The sequence below is a fragment of the Pipistrellus kuhlii genome, unplaced genomic scaffold (assembly GCF_014108245.1).
Source record: "Pipistrellus kuhlii isolate mPipKuh1 unplaced genomic scaffold, mPipKuh1.p scaffold_m20_p_15, whole genome shotgun sequence".
Classification (NCBI taxonomy): domain Eukaryota; kingdom Metazoa; phylum Chordata; class Mammalia; order Chiroptera; family Vespertilionidae; genus Pipistrellus; species Pipistrellus kuhlii.
Genome location: NW_023425460.1, coordinates 24248015 through 24265847, shown reverse-complemented (window position 1 = coordinate 24265847; position 17833 = coordinate 24248015). Strand labels below are relative to the sequence as shown.

At 36.6% G+C, this 17833-nt stretch overlaps 1 protein-coding gene across 2 annotated transcripts in view; it reads left to right on the top strand.

Moving 5' to 3' along the window:
* RNLS (renalase, FAD dependent amine oxidase) overlaps window positions 1-17833 on the top strand; it is a 211966-nt gene that overhangs the window by 184983 nt on the left and 9150 nt on the right. For both annotated transcript variants that reach the window (XM_045581882.1, XM_036438483.1), the window contains one exon: window positions 5175-5350. In XM_045581882.1, coding sequence (XP_045437838.1) covers window positions 5175-5350 — 176 coding nt within the window. The remainder of the gene's footprint in view (window positions 1-5174; window positions 5351-17833) is intronic.

The following is a 17833-nucleotide window of genomic DNA, read 5'->3' as shown; positions in this document are numbered from 1 at the left end:
AACACCAAAGGCAAAGAGGAAACAATGGAAATACCCAGATATAAAAGAAAAGTTACCTGCCAAGGACCTGAAACCAAATTAAGAGTTGACTTCTTAACAGCATCACTAAAAGCTAACCTACATTGGAAGAAGTTCTTTCAAATGCTGAGAGGAAATATTTCCAATCTATTATTATATACCAAGGATAACTTGGTCTTTCACAAATAAGGATTAAATAAAGATATTTTTAGAAAAACAAAAACTGAGAGAGTTGACTTTCAAAGGAACCTCATTAAGAACTTCAAAAGAAGATTCTTTGGGAAAAGGAAAATGCCCCTGGAGAGAAGATGTGAAATCCACAAAGGAAGCTGTGGAGAAATATAAACAAATATTGACTGTATTAAAACAAAACTAAAAAAGTAAATCCTGAACAACAAAAACATAAAATCAGAGTTAAAATGTTTTTTAAGTTCTTATGTTATGCAGGAAAAGGATAATGATAGTAATTTTTTTACTTGAATATGAATAATTAAGTCTATGGGTAATCTCTAAACATAGAAATAAACTCTATAACTCCCAAACTAGTTAAAGAGGAAGAAATGAGTAAAAGTAGTTTAATCAAAAAGAAGGCAAAATTTTACAGAGAAACAAAATTTTTAAAAAGGGGAACAAATAGGAAGCAAAAAAATGAACTTTAAGGTTAAAGGCATTTCTAAATGAAAGATATTCATAACATATCATTAAAAGGTATCAGGAAATAGCAGGAAACTAGTAATATAGTTTCAATATAAAGCAAAAATTTTTAGCAATCAAGCACACACAAAAATCATAAGACTTTAGTTGATTTAGAACTACACAATTAATAAGATTCAATGAACTTAAAATGTTAATTCAACATCTAAAAAATTATATTCAAGCACACATATAATACTTTTGAAAACTATGTATGAAGCCAATTAACAAATCTTAAAGTAGCATTCAAATCACATTCTCTGACTTCATATAATTGAGTTAGGATTTGTTTTAAAAATGTATTTTATTGTAAACAGCATAGAGTTAGATACTATTTTCTTAACCCAACATGATAATATTCATCTTTAACTAAGCAACTCTACTTATCACATCAAATGGAGACTGAGCCAAAGAAGCAAGAAAAACCTGAGACTCGAAAAAGGCAGCATAAAATGACCATATGACTCAGCAGTCCCACTTCTGGGTATATACCTAAAAGAAGTGAAAGCAGGGACTCAGATATTTGTACATCCATGTTCATAGTAGCATTATGCAGTATAGCCAGAAGGTCAAAGCAACAGAAATTACTTCTATGGATGAATGCATAAACAAGATGTGATTGATACACACACATACACACATACACACACAATGGAATATCATACAGTCTTAAAAGGAATTTGGCACATGCAACAAAAATGATGAACCTTGAAGATATGTTAAGCGAAATGAGCCAGTCACAAAAGGAAAAATATTGTATGATTCCACTTACATGAGGGATCTAGAATAGTCAGACTCATAGAGACAGAAATAGAATGGTGGTGGACTGGGGCTGGGTGAAGAAGGTTAGTGTTTAATGGGTAAAGAGTATTAGTTTGGAAGATAACATTCTGGATATGGTGGTGATGGTTGCAGAACAATGTGAATGTAATTAATGCCAGAGAACTATAAACTTAAAAATAGTTTAAAATGGCAAATTTCATGTTATGTTTATTTTACCACAAGTAAACCAAAAAAACAAAACAAAAATAAAACACACACAAAAACTAAAAGAATCTTCTGTGCCAATACCCCAAGAATAGTTTGCCACTGTTCCTGGGGTATTGATAGAATAATCAATCTTAATACTTTGAGAGGAGTCAACTCTGTTAACCCTTTCTAAAACTGCTCTAACTGCAGCATAGAGATTGAAAAAAAAAAAAAGTATTAACTACAAATGTCTCACATTTGTGTAGCACTTTATATTTGAAGAAAGGCTTTTATGTGTCCTAACCCATTTAATCCTCATGATGGCCTTATGAGGTAAATTATAATACTCCCTTTTAATTCATGGAAGAAAGCAAAGCCTGAAAGATTAAATTGCCTAAGACCATGGAGCTGTTAAGAATGCAAGGGTCCAAATATCTATGGACTAAAGCCATTGATCTCCCAACATACGGAAATAGTTGTCAACTTACTATGAACTTTACATTTAAAATGCCAGAAGCAAAGTGCAATGCTTGTTAAACTGAATAAAGAAGGAAAAAGATAACATCATTACCTTCTCAGTGGCCAAGGAGTAAAGATTACACTGAATTTACGCTCTGAATCCTATTAACATATTTGTGGCTTTTTATAATACTCTATTTGCAAACCTTGGTTATGTTTAAACTCTCGTTGGATGTTTGCATTTTTTAATATTTGCTTCTAAAAATACTCTTTAACTTGGAGTGGGGAAAGTGGGGGGAGGGGTGGACAGGAGGAAGCTTTTCCTTAAAATGTACTGTTTTAGATTGTGGCTCTTCAAATTTTAATCTCAGTTTTCAAAAAACTGTGTCTCATTGTTATGCAAAGACTGTTTCATTTTGGGTCTTAAATCTTTTTATTGCTTTCCTTGGAGTGCATGACTAATGTAAATGAGAGAACCCTGGCGACAATGCACATCACCCCCTTCGTAATTTTACCAGCTCCCCCTAGCACAAATGGCTGGGTGAGTGTAACCTCTTGGTTTTCAGCACGCAGCTGGCATTCATTTTCCTCAAACCTGCCATAGAAAGTCACCTCAGAACCCCAATTCTCCTGCTGCAGAAGGCTGAGCCAATAGCTTTCCCAGTCTCTGGGAAGATGTGTTACCTGGTGGAAGAATGGTGGCATTGACACCCCCTGGCTGTGAATGGGCCTCCCTGAATTTATTACTGATAACAAAGCACTCCCTGTGGCAATATGCAATAGGTTTCACTGTAGTGGGATTGGGTGAAAGAATGTGAGACGTTGCACTCCTTGGTCCTTCCCCGTCTGTGTGGTACCCATACACTGAGAGGTTAAACCTTGACCATTCAAAGAGATGCTCCCTCAATTTCCTTTTCAAGTCATTCCAAATACTGTGAGGTGAAAACAGTGGACAATCTCCTCACCTTTGCATTCACTGCCTATCTTCTGAAGTCCAGTCTTCTCCAGACATATGTAAAAGCACTCACTTTATTTATTAAAATGCTTACAGTATTTTAGGATGGTCTTCGCTCATATTTGTTTGTTTGTTTTTTAAATATATATTTTATTGACTTTTTTTTTTTTACAGAGAGGAAGGGAGAAGGATAGAGAGTTAGAAACATTGATGAGAGAGAAACATTGATCAGCTGCCTCCACACCTCCCAATGGGGATGTGCCCAAGACCGTAATTGAATCTGGAACCTTCAGTCTGCAGGCCAATGCTCTATCCACCAAGCCAAATTGGTTAGGGCTTTCCTCATGTTTTGGGGGGGTAAAATTGATAATTCAGGATTCTCTGAGCAGAGAGCAATGGAAAAATGAAGTACTCTTACAAAAAATTAGCTCACACCCATCACTTGGGCAATACCATGGGACCTTTCCCCTTGTGTGTATCTGATTTATTGTTTCTATTCCCATAGCTTACATTTATGAAGCACCTACTCTGTGCCAGAAGCTGCTGAGCACATCACATGCCTTATATATTTAATCCACATCATACCCCTAACATGCTGATTTTATATAAAACAGTACAAATCCCTGAAGTGTAAAGAGGTTAAGTGGGCACATAACAATAGTGGCTTATGTTGCACAACTTTTTTTTCTGTTTAAAATTGTAGAAACCTACCTTACATAGATCATTGTCTTTAGAATCCCAAATTAAAGAATTTTCAGAATCAGGCTTGACAACTCCTATCATTTCCTTAAAAGCTTTAATATTCTCTTCTCTCAGGGGGGTTGGGGGGAAGCACCAACTATGTATTATCATCTCATGCATTTCAGATCTATTATTGTTTCCAATCAACTTTCTCCTGGGCTTGATTTAAACAAATAAGAATAGTAGGCAGCCAAAACTGGTTTGGCTCAGTGGATAGAGCGTCACATGGATGTTTCTGGCTCTCTATCCTTCTCCCGTCCTCTCTGTAAAAAATCAATAAAATATATTTTTTAAAAAAAAAGACTAGCAGGCAGACTATTGCTAACATTCCTTCCAAGTCTGTATTTTCTAAATCTCAGTCACTTTGCTTTCAACTTCGAACTTTATTTGATTTTTCTATATGCTGCTAATGAGTGAAAGATACGACGCAGACACATTATTTGTAATTGTGAAATATAGCACACAAAATTGCAATGGCAAACAAAAGTGGAAAGTAGCTTCATGTTATAAATGAGGCAGAATTTTATGTTTAATGCTACTTAAAAGATAAAGGAGAATATTATAAAGTCTATTTTTAGAGAAAAGCCCGATTATTTTTGAAAGTGGTAATGATATTTTCCTCTAGCATTTAGTAATATCAACAAAACACTTTGAAATCTTTTTTATAAAAAAAAAGAATAAGTATTTAAAAAAATATATTTGATTAATTTTTTACAGAGTGGAAGAGAGAGGGATAAAGACTTAGAAATGTTGATGAGAGAGAATCATCTGTCAGCTGCCTCTTGCGCACACACACCCACCCCCACCACCACTGGGGATGTGCCCGCAACCAAGGTACATGCCCTTGACCAGAATCGAACCTGGGACCCTTCAATTCTCAGGCCAACGCTCTATCCACTGAGCCAAACCGGTTTTGGCAGAATAAGTATTTTTTTGAACATCTATTTTGTTCTTGGAATTTAAGGAGAATATAGGATATATGTAAGAAATGGTGCCTGCCCTAAAGAGTTTATAATTTAGTGGATGACAGAAGATGAACATACCAGTAATTTTAATTTTACCCAGAGAAGTACATAGTAGGTGCCCTTCCTTCCTATTCCTTAGCATGACCTAAAACGTAATTTCTAAAGTACATCACGAATTTTTTCTTCTCTTCAGAGAAAACTGATTTTGGATTTCAGAAATAGCCTGGTTTTATGCTCCAAAGATTAGAGTGTATTTCCCCTCCATTTATTGTCTGACTATTGTGATCAATTCTTAAGTCTGAGACATTGAAAGGCTGAGAGACACTTTTACGTTATCCACCCTAAGATGTACCCTTATGTTCATCTTACTCTAGTGTCATCAGAAATCGGGCCTTCCCTTGCGATTCACACCACTGTCTCCTTTGGAGTTACACACTTGGAACGTGACGTTGAGGAGGTGGAAGAGTTAATTTTCCAGCAGCTGGAAAACATTTTGCCAGGTTTGCCGCAGCCAGTCGCTACCAAATGCCAGAAATGGAGACATTCACAGGTAATCATGGAACCCAGTAGTAGGAGCACGATTTTCTTAACAGCTCAGCAGAACTGACTTGGCTCTTTCTGATCCTTTTGCCTAACGTGTAAGCATAGACGTCTGCAGGCTTTATTATCCTGTTATTTCTCAATTAAGAATTGCATACAATTTGCCCCAATCTAATGTGCACATTTTAGCATCTCAAGACATACACCCTAAAAATCTTGGCTTTCCTATGCAAGCAAGGCAAGTTACATATCCAAATGCAGCTGTTTCCCTGGGGTTTTTCTAAATCGGTGCTGTGGTTATATAGAAACCACTGTAACCTCCCAAATTTTTGCAATACATCAAATTAACCTCATTAAGTGTATTTTGCTACCACAGTTTTCATTTTTATTAAGTTCCCACTTTGGTTTTGACTGCTGCCAGCAGAGCTCTTTGCGGGGAGAAAGATGAATGCCTGCACAGATCGGCCAGTTAGGCTGGTTTTCAGGGTCAGATAAACCTGCTGATCTCAGGACTAGCTCAAACTTAAAGCTCTGTAACGCTAAGTAAATGTTGACTTTTCTGAAAGTCGCTGCATATTTCAGGGGAAGTTTGTGAGTATTCCTAGAAAAAGCCTTTTGATCTGTAAACTCTGTTGCGAAGTTATTCAGGGACAGTGGAGCAAAGGGCAGGAAGGGGAAAGACACAGTGAGTTGTCTACTTTTTTTCCCCCCTAAAGTTTCTGGGCCTATGGATGAACTGATTTATCAGCACTATCGGTCATCTCAGCTTTAAGCCTTTAGAAAGAGTGTTGTTGTAAGATATGCAGCAGATTTTTGTGTATGGTAAAGGGTTTTCCAAAATGAAAGGAAATGGGAAATTGTAAATGACTTCCTAAAATTGCTGCAGGAATATGTGTTTACCCACATTCCCAAGTTCAATGATACAGGGAACCCAGTACACATCTAGACACAGTACACAAGAAGTCACTTTTCGATTTATAAACATCCTTTAAAGGAACAATGGTTTGTGAGTTTCTTCCTGTGATTTCCTTTAATTTATTAATGAGCCAAAAATATGGGTTAAAATCTACTCATTTCTCAAAGTTTAAAATGTTACAGAAATAGATTGGACCTTACCACAAAATGGCCTATTCAAAGTTGTGCAATATCACAAAATGTAATAAAACAGTGTTTGAACACAAAGTACATCCAAACCCTAGAAATGCTTTCTATTACAATTTGGATGTTCTCTCTTGAAATTATTCCAGTATATTTACGGCTCTGTAGTCATTAAATCTACATTGCTGCAAAGCCTGAAAGGGAATAAGTTGTCATTCAACCTTAGAAGTTTGCATTTTCCACCATTCATATATTTTTTCATATACTTCCCTATTACCTTGAGCAGCATTCTATGGAACATAGCATTGTCATTGATGGCAGAGATCTTACCTTCATTGTGAGATGATAGCTAGATAGGTGATAGCTAGATAGATGATAGATAGATAGAATCTCTACATCATCTTAGAAAAAGAAATAATGACAGGCTCAGAAACTTAATAGCATTTAACTAGTTAGTTTTCTATTATTACTTCCAAGAGAGCATTTCTTCAACGCCTTTAAAAGGTCCATCTTAGCCTTTGAAATGTAACATGAATGCGTGCACCACTCCTCCCTTGCCATCCAGAACACATGATCTACCTCTGATAATGCATCAATGTTTGTGTTATGGATATGGCCTACTATAGTGTTTAAACTGAAGGGAAGGATGGTGTAGAAACAATGACACACAAAAAAGAGAGAAAAACAAACAACTGATTCTGACCTTTTTCCTATTTCTAATTAATGGTACCGTACCCTTGTAGGGGAAATTCCACCCATATTTTTTGCACTATGTGTTCCCTTCCTTTTTCTCCACCCCCTGTCCTGCTCTACCCAAATCTCCCCCTATTTTTCACACTCTACCTCTTGTTTTCTTCTCTCTCTCCGACCTTGAAACCCTCATTTTATGAAGTCCTAGACAGACCACAGAACTGCTGTCCCATGCTTCAAGCAGTGGTGGTATACCCTTCGTATCTACACCCCTCCGCCTTAACTTTTTATCTAAATTTATTTTAGTTTTCCCTTTTTCTTTGTGATCCCTAATCTGCTGGGTGGGTTAGAAGAAGAAGAGAAAGGGAGGTAGCAGTGAAGAGCACTCACAAGTGTGGCAGTCCTGGAGCTGGGCAGTTCTAAGATGTGTTCTCACTTAAGAGTATCAGAGAAGCCTTAAAGATTGCTAGTTTTAACCACTACACCCCTGAGAGAAACAAAGCCTAGGAGACATGAACAAAATCCCCATAAGTCCATTGGCTAGTAATGACAAAACCCACCCATTTGTCTCTCAAGTCCTTCACTTTGTCTCACTGACTCTCTGTTTCCTCTGCACCGACCCTGTTTCCTAGTACCACAAATCCCATAGCTTAAAACAACATAAATGTATGATCTTACAGTTCTGGCGTTCTGAAGTTCAAGGAGGGTCTCACTAAATTCAGGGTGTTGGCAGAGCTGTGTTTCTTCTGGTGCAGCTTTTGGAGAGAATCCATGTTCTTGTCTTTTACGTTTTCTAGCAGCTGCCCCTAGTCGGCACGAGGCCCCTTCTGCCATCTTCAGAGCCTGCAAAGTGGGTCAAGTCCTTTTCACTCTGACCTGTTCTCCTGCCTCGCATGTTCTTGAAGGACCCTTGTGATTCCACTGGGCTCACCTGGATAACCCAGGCTACTTTCCCACTTTGGGCTCACCTGGATACTCTAAGCCAGTGTTTCCCAACCTTCTCTCATGATGAGAATCACCTGGTGGAGTTGTTAAAACACAGATTCCTGAATCCCAACTAAGAAGTGCTAAACTAGAATTTTTGGGAACATATAGGTAAAATTGTATACTTAACTAGTGCTCTAAGACAGATTTTATATACAGAGCACTAAGTTAGGTATGCAATTTTACCTATATGTTCTCAAAAATTCTAGTTTAGCACTTCTTAGTTGGGATTCAGGAATCTGTGTTTTAACAACTCCACCAGGTGATTCTCATCATGAGAGAAGGTTGGGAAACACTGCTCTAAGCTACTCTCCCCATTACCCTTTATGAGCATCAGGCCTTTAGTCTCAAGGCACTCAAAGGAAGTGAGTGCTGTCTGACAAAGACGGGAGTGTTGTGTGGGGTGGGGGAGATAATGTCTTGTTTTTCCATGTTGCTCTCCCAGAGTCGCCTCTAAAATCACACACCACATTGGCAGCAGGAAAGTGAAAGATTTTTACTCATTCGGTTACTCATTTATTAAATAAGCATGTAATGAATGCCTGAGACATGTCTAGTACTCTGCTCATAGAACCCTAGAGGGCTGCTGAAGGCTTCTCCTAAGACACTAAACGAAATGGTTTTGCCTTGACTAAGATAACAGTGCATTCTTGTGGGTGCTGCTCATCACGGAGGAAAAAGGCAGATGAGGAAAGAAGGCGTGTTTGAAAGACTTGAGAGCTGCTCTGTGCCTCCCATTTGGGGTTTGAATAAAACACTTGAGTAGGTGGTGCAAACAAACTTAGCAAAGCGATAGCAGATCTTCCCGGTTCTTGGTTCCTCCCCTTTGCATCTATTTGCCCTCCATAATTTAAATGTTTATCCGGTTAATATAGCTTGCTACCTTGGCTGTGAAACATTGAATTGGGGTTTCTGTAACTAGTATGATATATTCGTCCTTTCATCAGAAGAGTAATAACTGAAGACACCTTTGCATGTACCTTGATGGGGACATGTAATCAGTTTGCTAATCTTAATACTTTCACCATTACTACTTACTGTGCTCTCCTCTGTTTCAGGTTCTATCATGATGCTCCCTCAAACTATAGGATATGTCTGATTTGCTTGAAATTTTAATTCATCAGGGGCTCTTTTCTTCATTTTATTTGCACACAAATGGATTATTATTTTTTTAATCACCAAATGTATTTTTAAATAATGAGGAGAGCCCTAGCTGATTTTGCTCAGTAAATAAACCATTGGCCTGAGGACTGAAGGATCCCAAGTTCGATTCTGGCCAAGGGCACATGTGGGTTGCAGGCTCAATTACCCCCCTCCCCAAGTAGGGGCGTGTAAGAGGCAGTCAATCAATTATTCTCTTTCAATAATGTTTCTATCTCTCTATCCCTCTCCCTTCCTCTCTGAAATCAATAAAAATATATTTTTTAAAAAGGAAATTCTGAGATAACTATATGCTTAAGAGAAACTAATAAACAAAGGTTTAAAAAAATAATGAGAACAGGAGGAGAAATAGGGGGATAAGAAAGAGGAGAGGGAGGTAGCAAATGAATATATTGGTACCTTTGTCCAAATAAATAGATTTGGACTAGCATATTAAACTAGTAATAGAATTAGACCTCAGTTATCTTCTATAGTTACATTTCCTCATTTGATCTTTTGCCCTGAGCCTGTACTTTCTCCCCAATGGCAGTCTTTTCATATTTTTGAAGAAAAAGGATCATGAACTCTTTATGAATCTGATAAAAGCTATAAACATGAAAATTGTCATAACTTCAAAATATGCAAGTACATATAAACACAACATTGCATATAATTATGAGGCTTTATAAGCAATCTAAAGTCCTCCCATAAACACAGTATTAATGACACCTGCTGTGAAAGTCTTATTACTGTCACCTCAATAAATCAAGGGCTTCCTATGTCCCAGGCTTGTGTTGCAAAGAAACATAATTCACCAAACAAAAGGAATGTAAACTAATTCAAATTTATACTGGTATGTTTTATAGAACTTTAAAGAACATTGAAGAGATTTCATCCTCAGGAGTATGTGTTAAGTCTCTGTTCTCATTCACTGTTTCTCCCCCTCTGGAAGCTTCCTCAAATCTATTTGCACCCTAATGATCTAATTCCCCACACAGTTTACTCTGACAGTCAGCCATGCGGCTGATCTCTTTTTCTGTCTTTTCTCTTTTCAGCCTCGCATTCACATACTCCACTTTGGACTCTATCCTTTTCGTTTCCTTCTAAGACAAGGAAAACTTTGCCCTGTTCAATGCAAATCCCCCTTTTTACTTCTTCAGATCTTCCTCACCTGAATACCTCAGTTGGCATAGAACTATCCAGGAATTAGAAAGAATAAAAGAGAAAGGAAGAAATGTGCACCCAGAATTTTCCCTAGAGATTTGTGTTTGGCAGGGGAGAAGAAAATATACAGAGAAAAGCCTAAGACACCCACCTACTTACATTATTCCCTCATGAGATTAGTTTCCGGTGTCTAATTTAGCATTGGAAGGTCAGGTGGTGATTAATAATTTCACTTTTTCTTTCTTATTCACCTTCTGCTGTATCTTTCTAATTTTCTTTTTGTAGATAGGTAGGAACTGGAAACCAGTGACTTGTTATAGGAATATACCATAATTATAAACCCAAAGGATTGTTTCTGTCAAAGTAGTCAGTCACCTTGATGAAGCTGCACCTTTATTTCAAAAAAATGGGGCTTCTGTTTCAGAGTCTGAGATGCATTCTTCAGCATATTATCAGTTGGATCGGATCGCTGCAATCTGAACCAAAGTCATTTGGACTTAAACCTTTTTAATAAAATGGATCATCAACCTTGACAATTTAAAAAAAATATTTTTATAGATACAACTAAAGAAATACAGCTATTTGTATTTATCTGTTTTAATGTGACTTGTAGGCTGAATCTAAAAGCAGTTCACAGCTTTTAGATTCAATGTCACCCCTAAGAGACATTGGCCAATGCATCGTTATGGATTTAATCATGTGGCCTTCTAGGATAAGTATTTGAAAGTAAATAATCAATTGTATTTGAGTTTCAGTACATTTGTTATGTTGTTTAGTAGTGTATTTCTGCAATAAAAGCATGCTTTTTTTTGGTCATTCTGCCACTAGTCCTATGACTTTTCTCCCACATTTCTGTTTGTAATTCCTGGATTTTTAATAATGTGCTGTGATTATGATCTTGGACTTTGAAGTTAGACAGACTTTGGTTCAAACCTTGTCTCTCCACATGCCTTGGATCAAGCTAGATGGCAGCTCTAAGCCTCAGGGGTCTAAGCTATAAATGGTAACAACTGAACCTACCTGGGGGGTTAGTGGTTAAAACTAATGAGAGAACAGGAAGAAAACATTTCCTGCAGACACTAGTACAGAGGAGTTTTCAATAAGTGTCACTAAGTAGTGGGAACAAGAGGAGGAGGAGGACAGGTAGAAGGTGAAGAAGGTGCTTCCCTGGCCCTTTTTTAGTCAGTAGCTTAGCTCTCTATCCCTTGCTGTTTACTGATTACCTCTCTTCGTGCCCTTCCTTATGCTGCTCCTTTTTTTTTTCATACACTTCTCTTTTTAGTTTCTTTCTCTTATCTTCACTCTGCTTTACATATGCAGATAGTTCTGGACAGGGATGTTTCAGAAGAATTGATTCAATGCCAGAAGCTATGACACTTACTCATACCACAGGGACAATTGAGTAATACAAGAACAAAGGGAGATAAAAGTGGTGGATCCCTGTGGACACAAGCAACTCTTCTCACTTGAGTTTTTTTGAAGCTTATAGATTTTTCAGCTTCTTGACATTCATTCCTAAACTAACTTGCACAAAACCAGTGTTTGGCAAACTTAGCACATTTATGCCGTGAGTCAACATTTCCTGGCATGAAATTATGGCCATGAGCATTTATGCCTATGTGCTATATATAAGTTTACAGTAAACTGGGAAGAGCCAAACAGGCCTTTTAAAATCAGTGGATCAGGGTATGACCCGATCCATCAACAGCAGGAACTCTAACAGGTGTCCATCCTACGCAAACTATTGAGTAATCCCCCGCCTCTTGTCACTAGCACATAATTAACTAGTTACTTCAACTTATTATGAGGTAGCTAAGTGTGAGATCATCTGCTGAGAAATGCTGGTCATTGAGTTAAGGATGTAAAGTCATAATTTCATTGAAGTTTTATGGACAGATTTTTCCCCTTTTTACAAAATCCTATATTATGTGAGGTATTAAACATTTTAACACATATATGTTTAATTAAATTATATTACTAGAGTACTCGTGGGACTTACCCTGCCATGTAGTCAGCATCACGCTTATTCAGAAGAACTAATTACTCTGAACAGCTCTACTTTATAGAAAACTTTAAAAAGGACTCCATGTTGTCTTTCCTGAACAAATATTATATATCGTCACCTGTACCCAATGTTACCATTTAAAATTGGGTGATGGGTATTATTATATGGGCCTGGAAACCATAAGAGAATTAGGCTCTTTTCTGTCACTATTACATAGAAGGTAAGTCTACTTAGAGTAGAGATCAGTGTTATGACCTAAACCTAGCAAATGGAAAAAGTTTAGTTGACAAAAGCCATCTATGCCCACATTAGAAAGAAATAATATATATTTATCATTTCATGTCACACCATGCCAGACATTATACTGGATTCTAAAGACTCAAAGATTGCTTCCTTTCTTCGAGGAGTTTTCCATCTAATCAGCAAGGCTAACCAATGAACAGATAATCAAGTTTTGGTGTAGTTTGCGATAAGAAAGGCATGCATGACGTACTATGTGAGCAAAGAGCAGATTTCAGAGGAAGTGGCTATAAATCACCTTCTAAAAGAAGATGTCTCTTGAGCTAAATTCTACAAGAATTCAGAGAGGCATGAGGTAATGATGTTGGAATGATGTTCCAACAATACATGTATTTTCCCAGAAGCAGAAGAATTCAAGGTACATTCTTTCTTTTCACCTCAGTCTTTGCCATTATCTGTTATAGCACTTCTATAAACCATAACAGCCTACAGCATCATTTTATTAGAATGTGTCTATATCTATCTTTACACACACACACACACACACACACACATCATCTCTCTTAAAAATGCTATTTATTAATCCCCTAATCTGTGTATTTCACTGAGCTTTGTAGGTAACTCCCTTCATTCTCCCATCACACTATGTAGTTTATACTGCTTCCCCATTGCATATGGGTGAGAAAGTTGAGAATTAGAGAACTCAGTAGCTTATATGAGGTTCTCCCACCAGGAAGTGGCAAAACTGGAATTCAAGTGCATGTCTATTTAAAAACTAGTGCTTTTAAACACCTCACTTTACTGCTGGTAATTGTTTGAGTTTTGACTTTCTCCCAAGTATGACACATTCTCATACTATCACTTTTGCTGCTGTCAGCTAGAAACAATAATAGTTAACATGTATACTTTGAGTTTAGAAAACATTTTTATGCTTTTTTTCATTTGATTCTCACAACAATTCCGACATGTTAGGAAGTAAATATTGCTATCTTTGCTTTAAGTGAGGAAACTGGGGTTCATGCTGAATGTTTTGCTTAGTAAGGGACAAAATAGAAACTGGAACATGTCACTTGAGATTTAGAAGCCGAGGTTGCATACAATATACAAAACTTAACTAAACATGGATCATAGACCTAAATGGAAAAACCATCCTTGGTTTTTAGGAAATTATAAATTAAAACTACAATGAGATATCATGATATACCTACTGGAATAGCTCAAATTAGACTCTAAAGATGCCAAATACTGGTGAGGATGTATAGCAACTGAAATTATCACATGTCACTGTGATGATGCAAAATGGCACAGCCCCTTGGGACAAGAGTTTTGTAGTTTATAAAAAAATTAAATATGCACTTACCATATGATCCAGCCACCCTACTCTGAGGGATTTACCCAAGAGAAATAAAGATCTATATCCATGTAAAGTTCTATTTGCAAATGTTCACAGCAGCTTTCTTAATAATTGCCCCAAACTGGAAATAACCTGAATATTATCCCCTGGTAAATGAACAGACTATTGTCCATCCATAAATGAAAACTCAGTAATAAAATGAAACAAACTAGTAATAGCAGGAGTGAATCTCAGAAGCATTATATAATGGAAGAAGCCAGACTCAAAGACGACATATTATATTATTCTATTTATATGGCTTTCTGGAATAGGAAAGACTGTAGGGACAGAAAACCGATCCGTGGTTGCCAGGAGCTGTGATTGGGAGAAGAGAATTAATTACAAAGAGGCAAGGGGAATTTGTGGGAAGGGCAGGGGTGTTGATGGATATGTTCTCTATGTTGCTTATAGTAGTAGTTAACACAGCTGTGTACTTTGGCAAAACTTATGGAACAGTATACATAGGGTGAATTTTACTGTATTATAAATTACACCTCAGTTAAGCTGACTTAAAACTACTTGGTTTTTATCCTCCATTATTGTCTCTCTGAGGAGCGCATGCATTGACCCTTTATTTTCCAGTATTAAAAGTAGGAAAATTGTTTCTCAACCTGAAGATCAAAAACAGTTGCAATCTCTCTGCCATAATTGCACAGCCCAAAGGAAAAGCTGTTAGGTTTGTTCAATGTGAATGAGAACCAGAAAGAAATAATGACCATGCGTCTGGGTCATCCAGAAGGGAAAGGGAATGGGAGAAGGGATGAAGAAAGGTAGAATGGGTGGGAAATTGAGCAGCTATTAAATGGGGAAAGGCATGTTAGGCTCAGATGAGTAGGAAAGATGAATTTAGGATTATTTCTAGACTCACAACCAAAAGCATATCTTGCCCTCTGCATCCTAAGATCCCAGTTGGGTTCTTTGAGAGACTGTTGTGCAACACATACATTTAGATGGAAACAAAAGGGTGCCAGTCTGTTAAATCACCTCATGGCTGGGGACTGGTCCCACCTTACTCAGTGCTCGGCAACTACTGGGAACACAACAGATATGTGAGGGGTTAATGAGTGAGTATACTAAAGCTTGCTGAAGGCCCGAGCTATCTTCTATTAAATTAAAAACCCTACAGGGAAACGTAATACAACTATTGTTTTGTCCATTATTACCACAGCAGCACTAGAGGAAACAGTATCTCTTTCTTTATTGTGTGCTTATCCTGAGCAAATCCTCATCAAAATAGACTGCTCCAATGTTTAAAAGATAGACTGGGTCTAAATGGATTCCTTATAGACTTCAGCAACTGAATATACAATTTCAGCAAAGTGTATGTTTTGCAGTTCGAGCCCACTAAAGCTGATCCATGGATCATATAAATGATTTGTAGCACCTTTGGCCTGCATCTACCCAATGGTTTATTCAAATAGAATAGACAAACACCTATAAAGTGAAAAGCTCCACTGAGAATTGACCAAACCACATCACTTTCTTCACACCTAGGATATTCCAACCAATAGTAATTTTATAGCAGCTCTTCATAGTATCAGAGACAGAGATGTGTCTGTAGCCAGTAACCCACAATACAAGCAAACCTTTCCCTGATGCACAACAAAGAAATGAGTTTATGAAATCACCATTAAATATAATTGAACACTGGAGAGATGAGTAGAACAGAGGCAGGATGAGAAGATGAACATAACACATAGGAACCAATTAAAAATGTACCATCTCTGCAGAAAAACACCCATGTGTTGAGAAAGCTTTTTATGAATATGAACTGTAAGATAATATAGGACTGAGGGTCTCATATACCAGTGGCCAAAAGATGTACAATATTTTTAAGGAAATATACCTAAAATAGATTAAATGATAAAAATCAATTATTATCTCAGTTTTGAATATTATTTAATTTCACTAATAAGCAAGGAATGGTTAATAAATAATCCTTATTATCACTTTTTCTAATAATATAACAAATATACTCTCTCTTGCTCTCTCTTTCTCTCTTTCTCTCTCTCTCTCTCTCTCTCTCTCTCTATATATATATATATATATATATATATATAAAATTTCTGGCTATGCCACAAAAATCTGAGCATAGAGAGTTGACTATTCTAAGAAAGAATTTTAAAAAGATAGAGACATCATAAATTAGCTAGGACACCCAGAAAAATGGTGCTTGTTTTTCTCTGACTCCTATAGCTTTATATTTATCAACTCCGAGAGAAAAAAAAATCATTTAAGTGATTATTTAAACTTTTTGTCTGTGCATGTTTACTGCAGCTTTGCCATAGCTATGGAAATAACATGAACTCTATCACTATGGCCCCCCGTTTTTTGAAATAAAGACAAACATCTGTATATCTTATCACACATACACATAGGCATTCACACACACACATTCATTTAATTATAGTTCTCACACTTTTCAAGTTATTGTTTACTATGGCATTTTATGAAATGAGGGTGAACAATCCGATTAAGAAACTATCTTCACTTCCTATTTGAAATTCGGAGTGATTTAAATATTCCTGATGCTTTTGCCTGCAGTCTACAAAAGGTGAGCAACAGGCAAAGAATTCAGCTTTCCAGGGGTGATGACACAAGTGTCAGAACAAGGGTTAGAATACACCAGATATCCCAGGATAGTGCACCTAAAAGAACTGGGTTAAAATGGTGAGGTGTCACGTGCAGTAAACTTGGCAATTCAGAAAGAAAAAGAAAAATTTACAACATGAGAAATCAAAGTAAATTATTTTCATAAAGAAAAAAATTCCACTGCATTTAAAGACCATTTGAACACTGAGAATATGAAATTTTCAAAAGTTTGAAGTTGTGTTGTGGTGGTGCTTATTGTTGTTTTGGCCTGCTTTCACACGTTTTTTGAGAAAACATTTATTCAACATTAACTATATATAAGGAGGTAGCAGATGCTGGGAATACAAAAATGAATAAGACACAACCCTCATAGTTTTCTCATAAAGGCCTTTAAACATCCAATATCTCTTACCGTATGTAATGTGGTGCGTTAAGTGAAAAAGAATCAGCAACCTTTTATTGCATTTGCATCAAATTCCAGAGAGATTAAAAAAAAAAAAAGAAATAGGAACATTACATTTTTAATTAAGCCAATAAAAACATTTTGTACAGTTAAAAAAAAAAACACATTTATATTCAACTTTCATTTCTCAGGTCTTCCTTTTCTGTACCATGGAAATTTGCTTAGGGGTAGATAGTATTTTCCAGTATTGATATAATAGTGAAGTCCCAACTTTTTCTTTTTAAAATTTGTAAGAATTTTATTAAGTTTATTGAACTGACATTAGTTACTAAAATCCTATAATACATCATCTGTATATTGTATGTGTATTCACCACTCGAAGTCAAATCTCCTTCTGTCACTACATATTTGACTCCCATTATCCTTTACTATCTCCCCTCCATTATCCTTTACTATCTCACACACCCCTACTCTCGTAACCTCCATACTGTTGTCTGCGTCTGAGTTTTTGTTTGTTTGCCTTGTTTTTATGTTTGTTGCTTCCAGTTTATATCCCATATCTGAGTAAAATCACATAGTTCTTCACTTTTTTCATCTGACTTATTTCAAGATCCATCCATGTTGTCACTAATGGCACTATGTCATCTTTTCTTATGGCTGAGTAGTATTCCATTGTATGTGTGTACCACATCTTTTTTATCCAACTATCTAATGAAGTCTCACCTTTTTCAAAGTGCTTGGACTAGTTCCCCTTCTATAAATATGCAAACAAATATTTCCATTG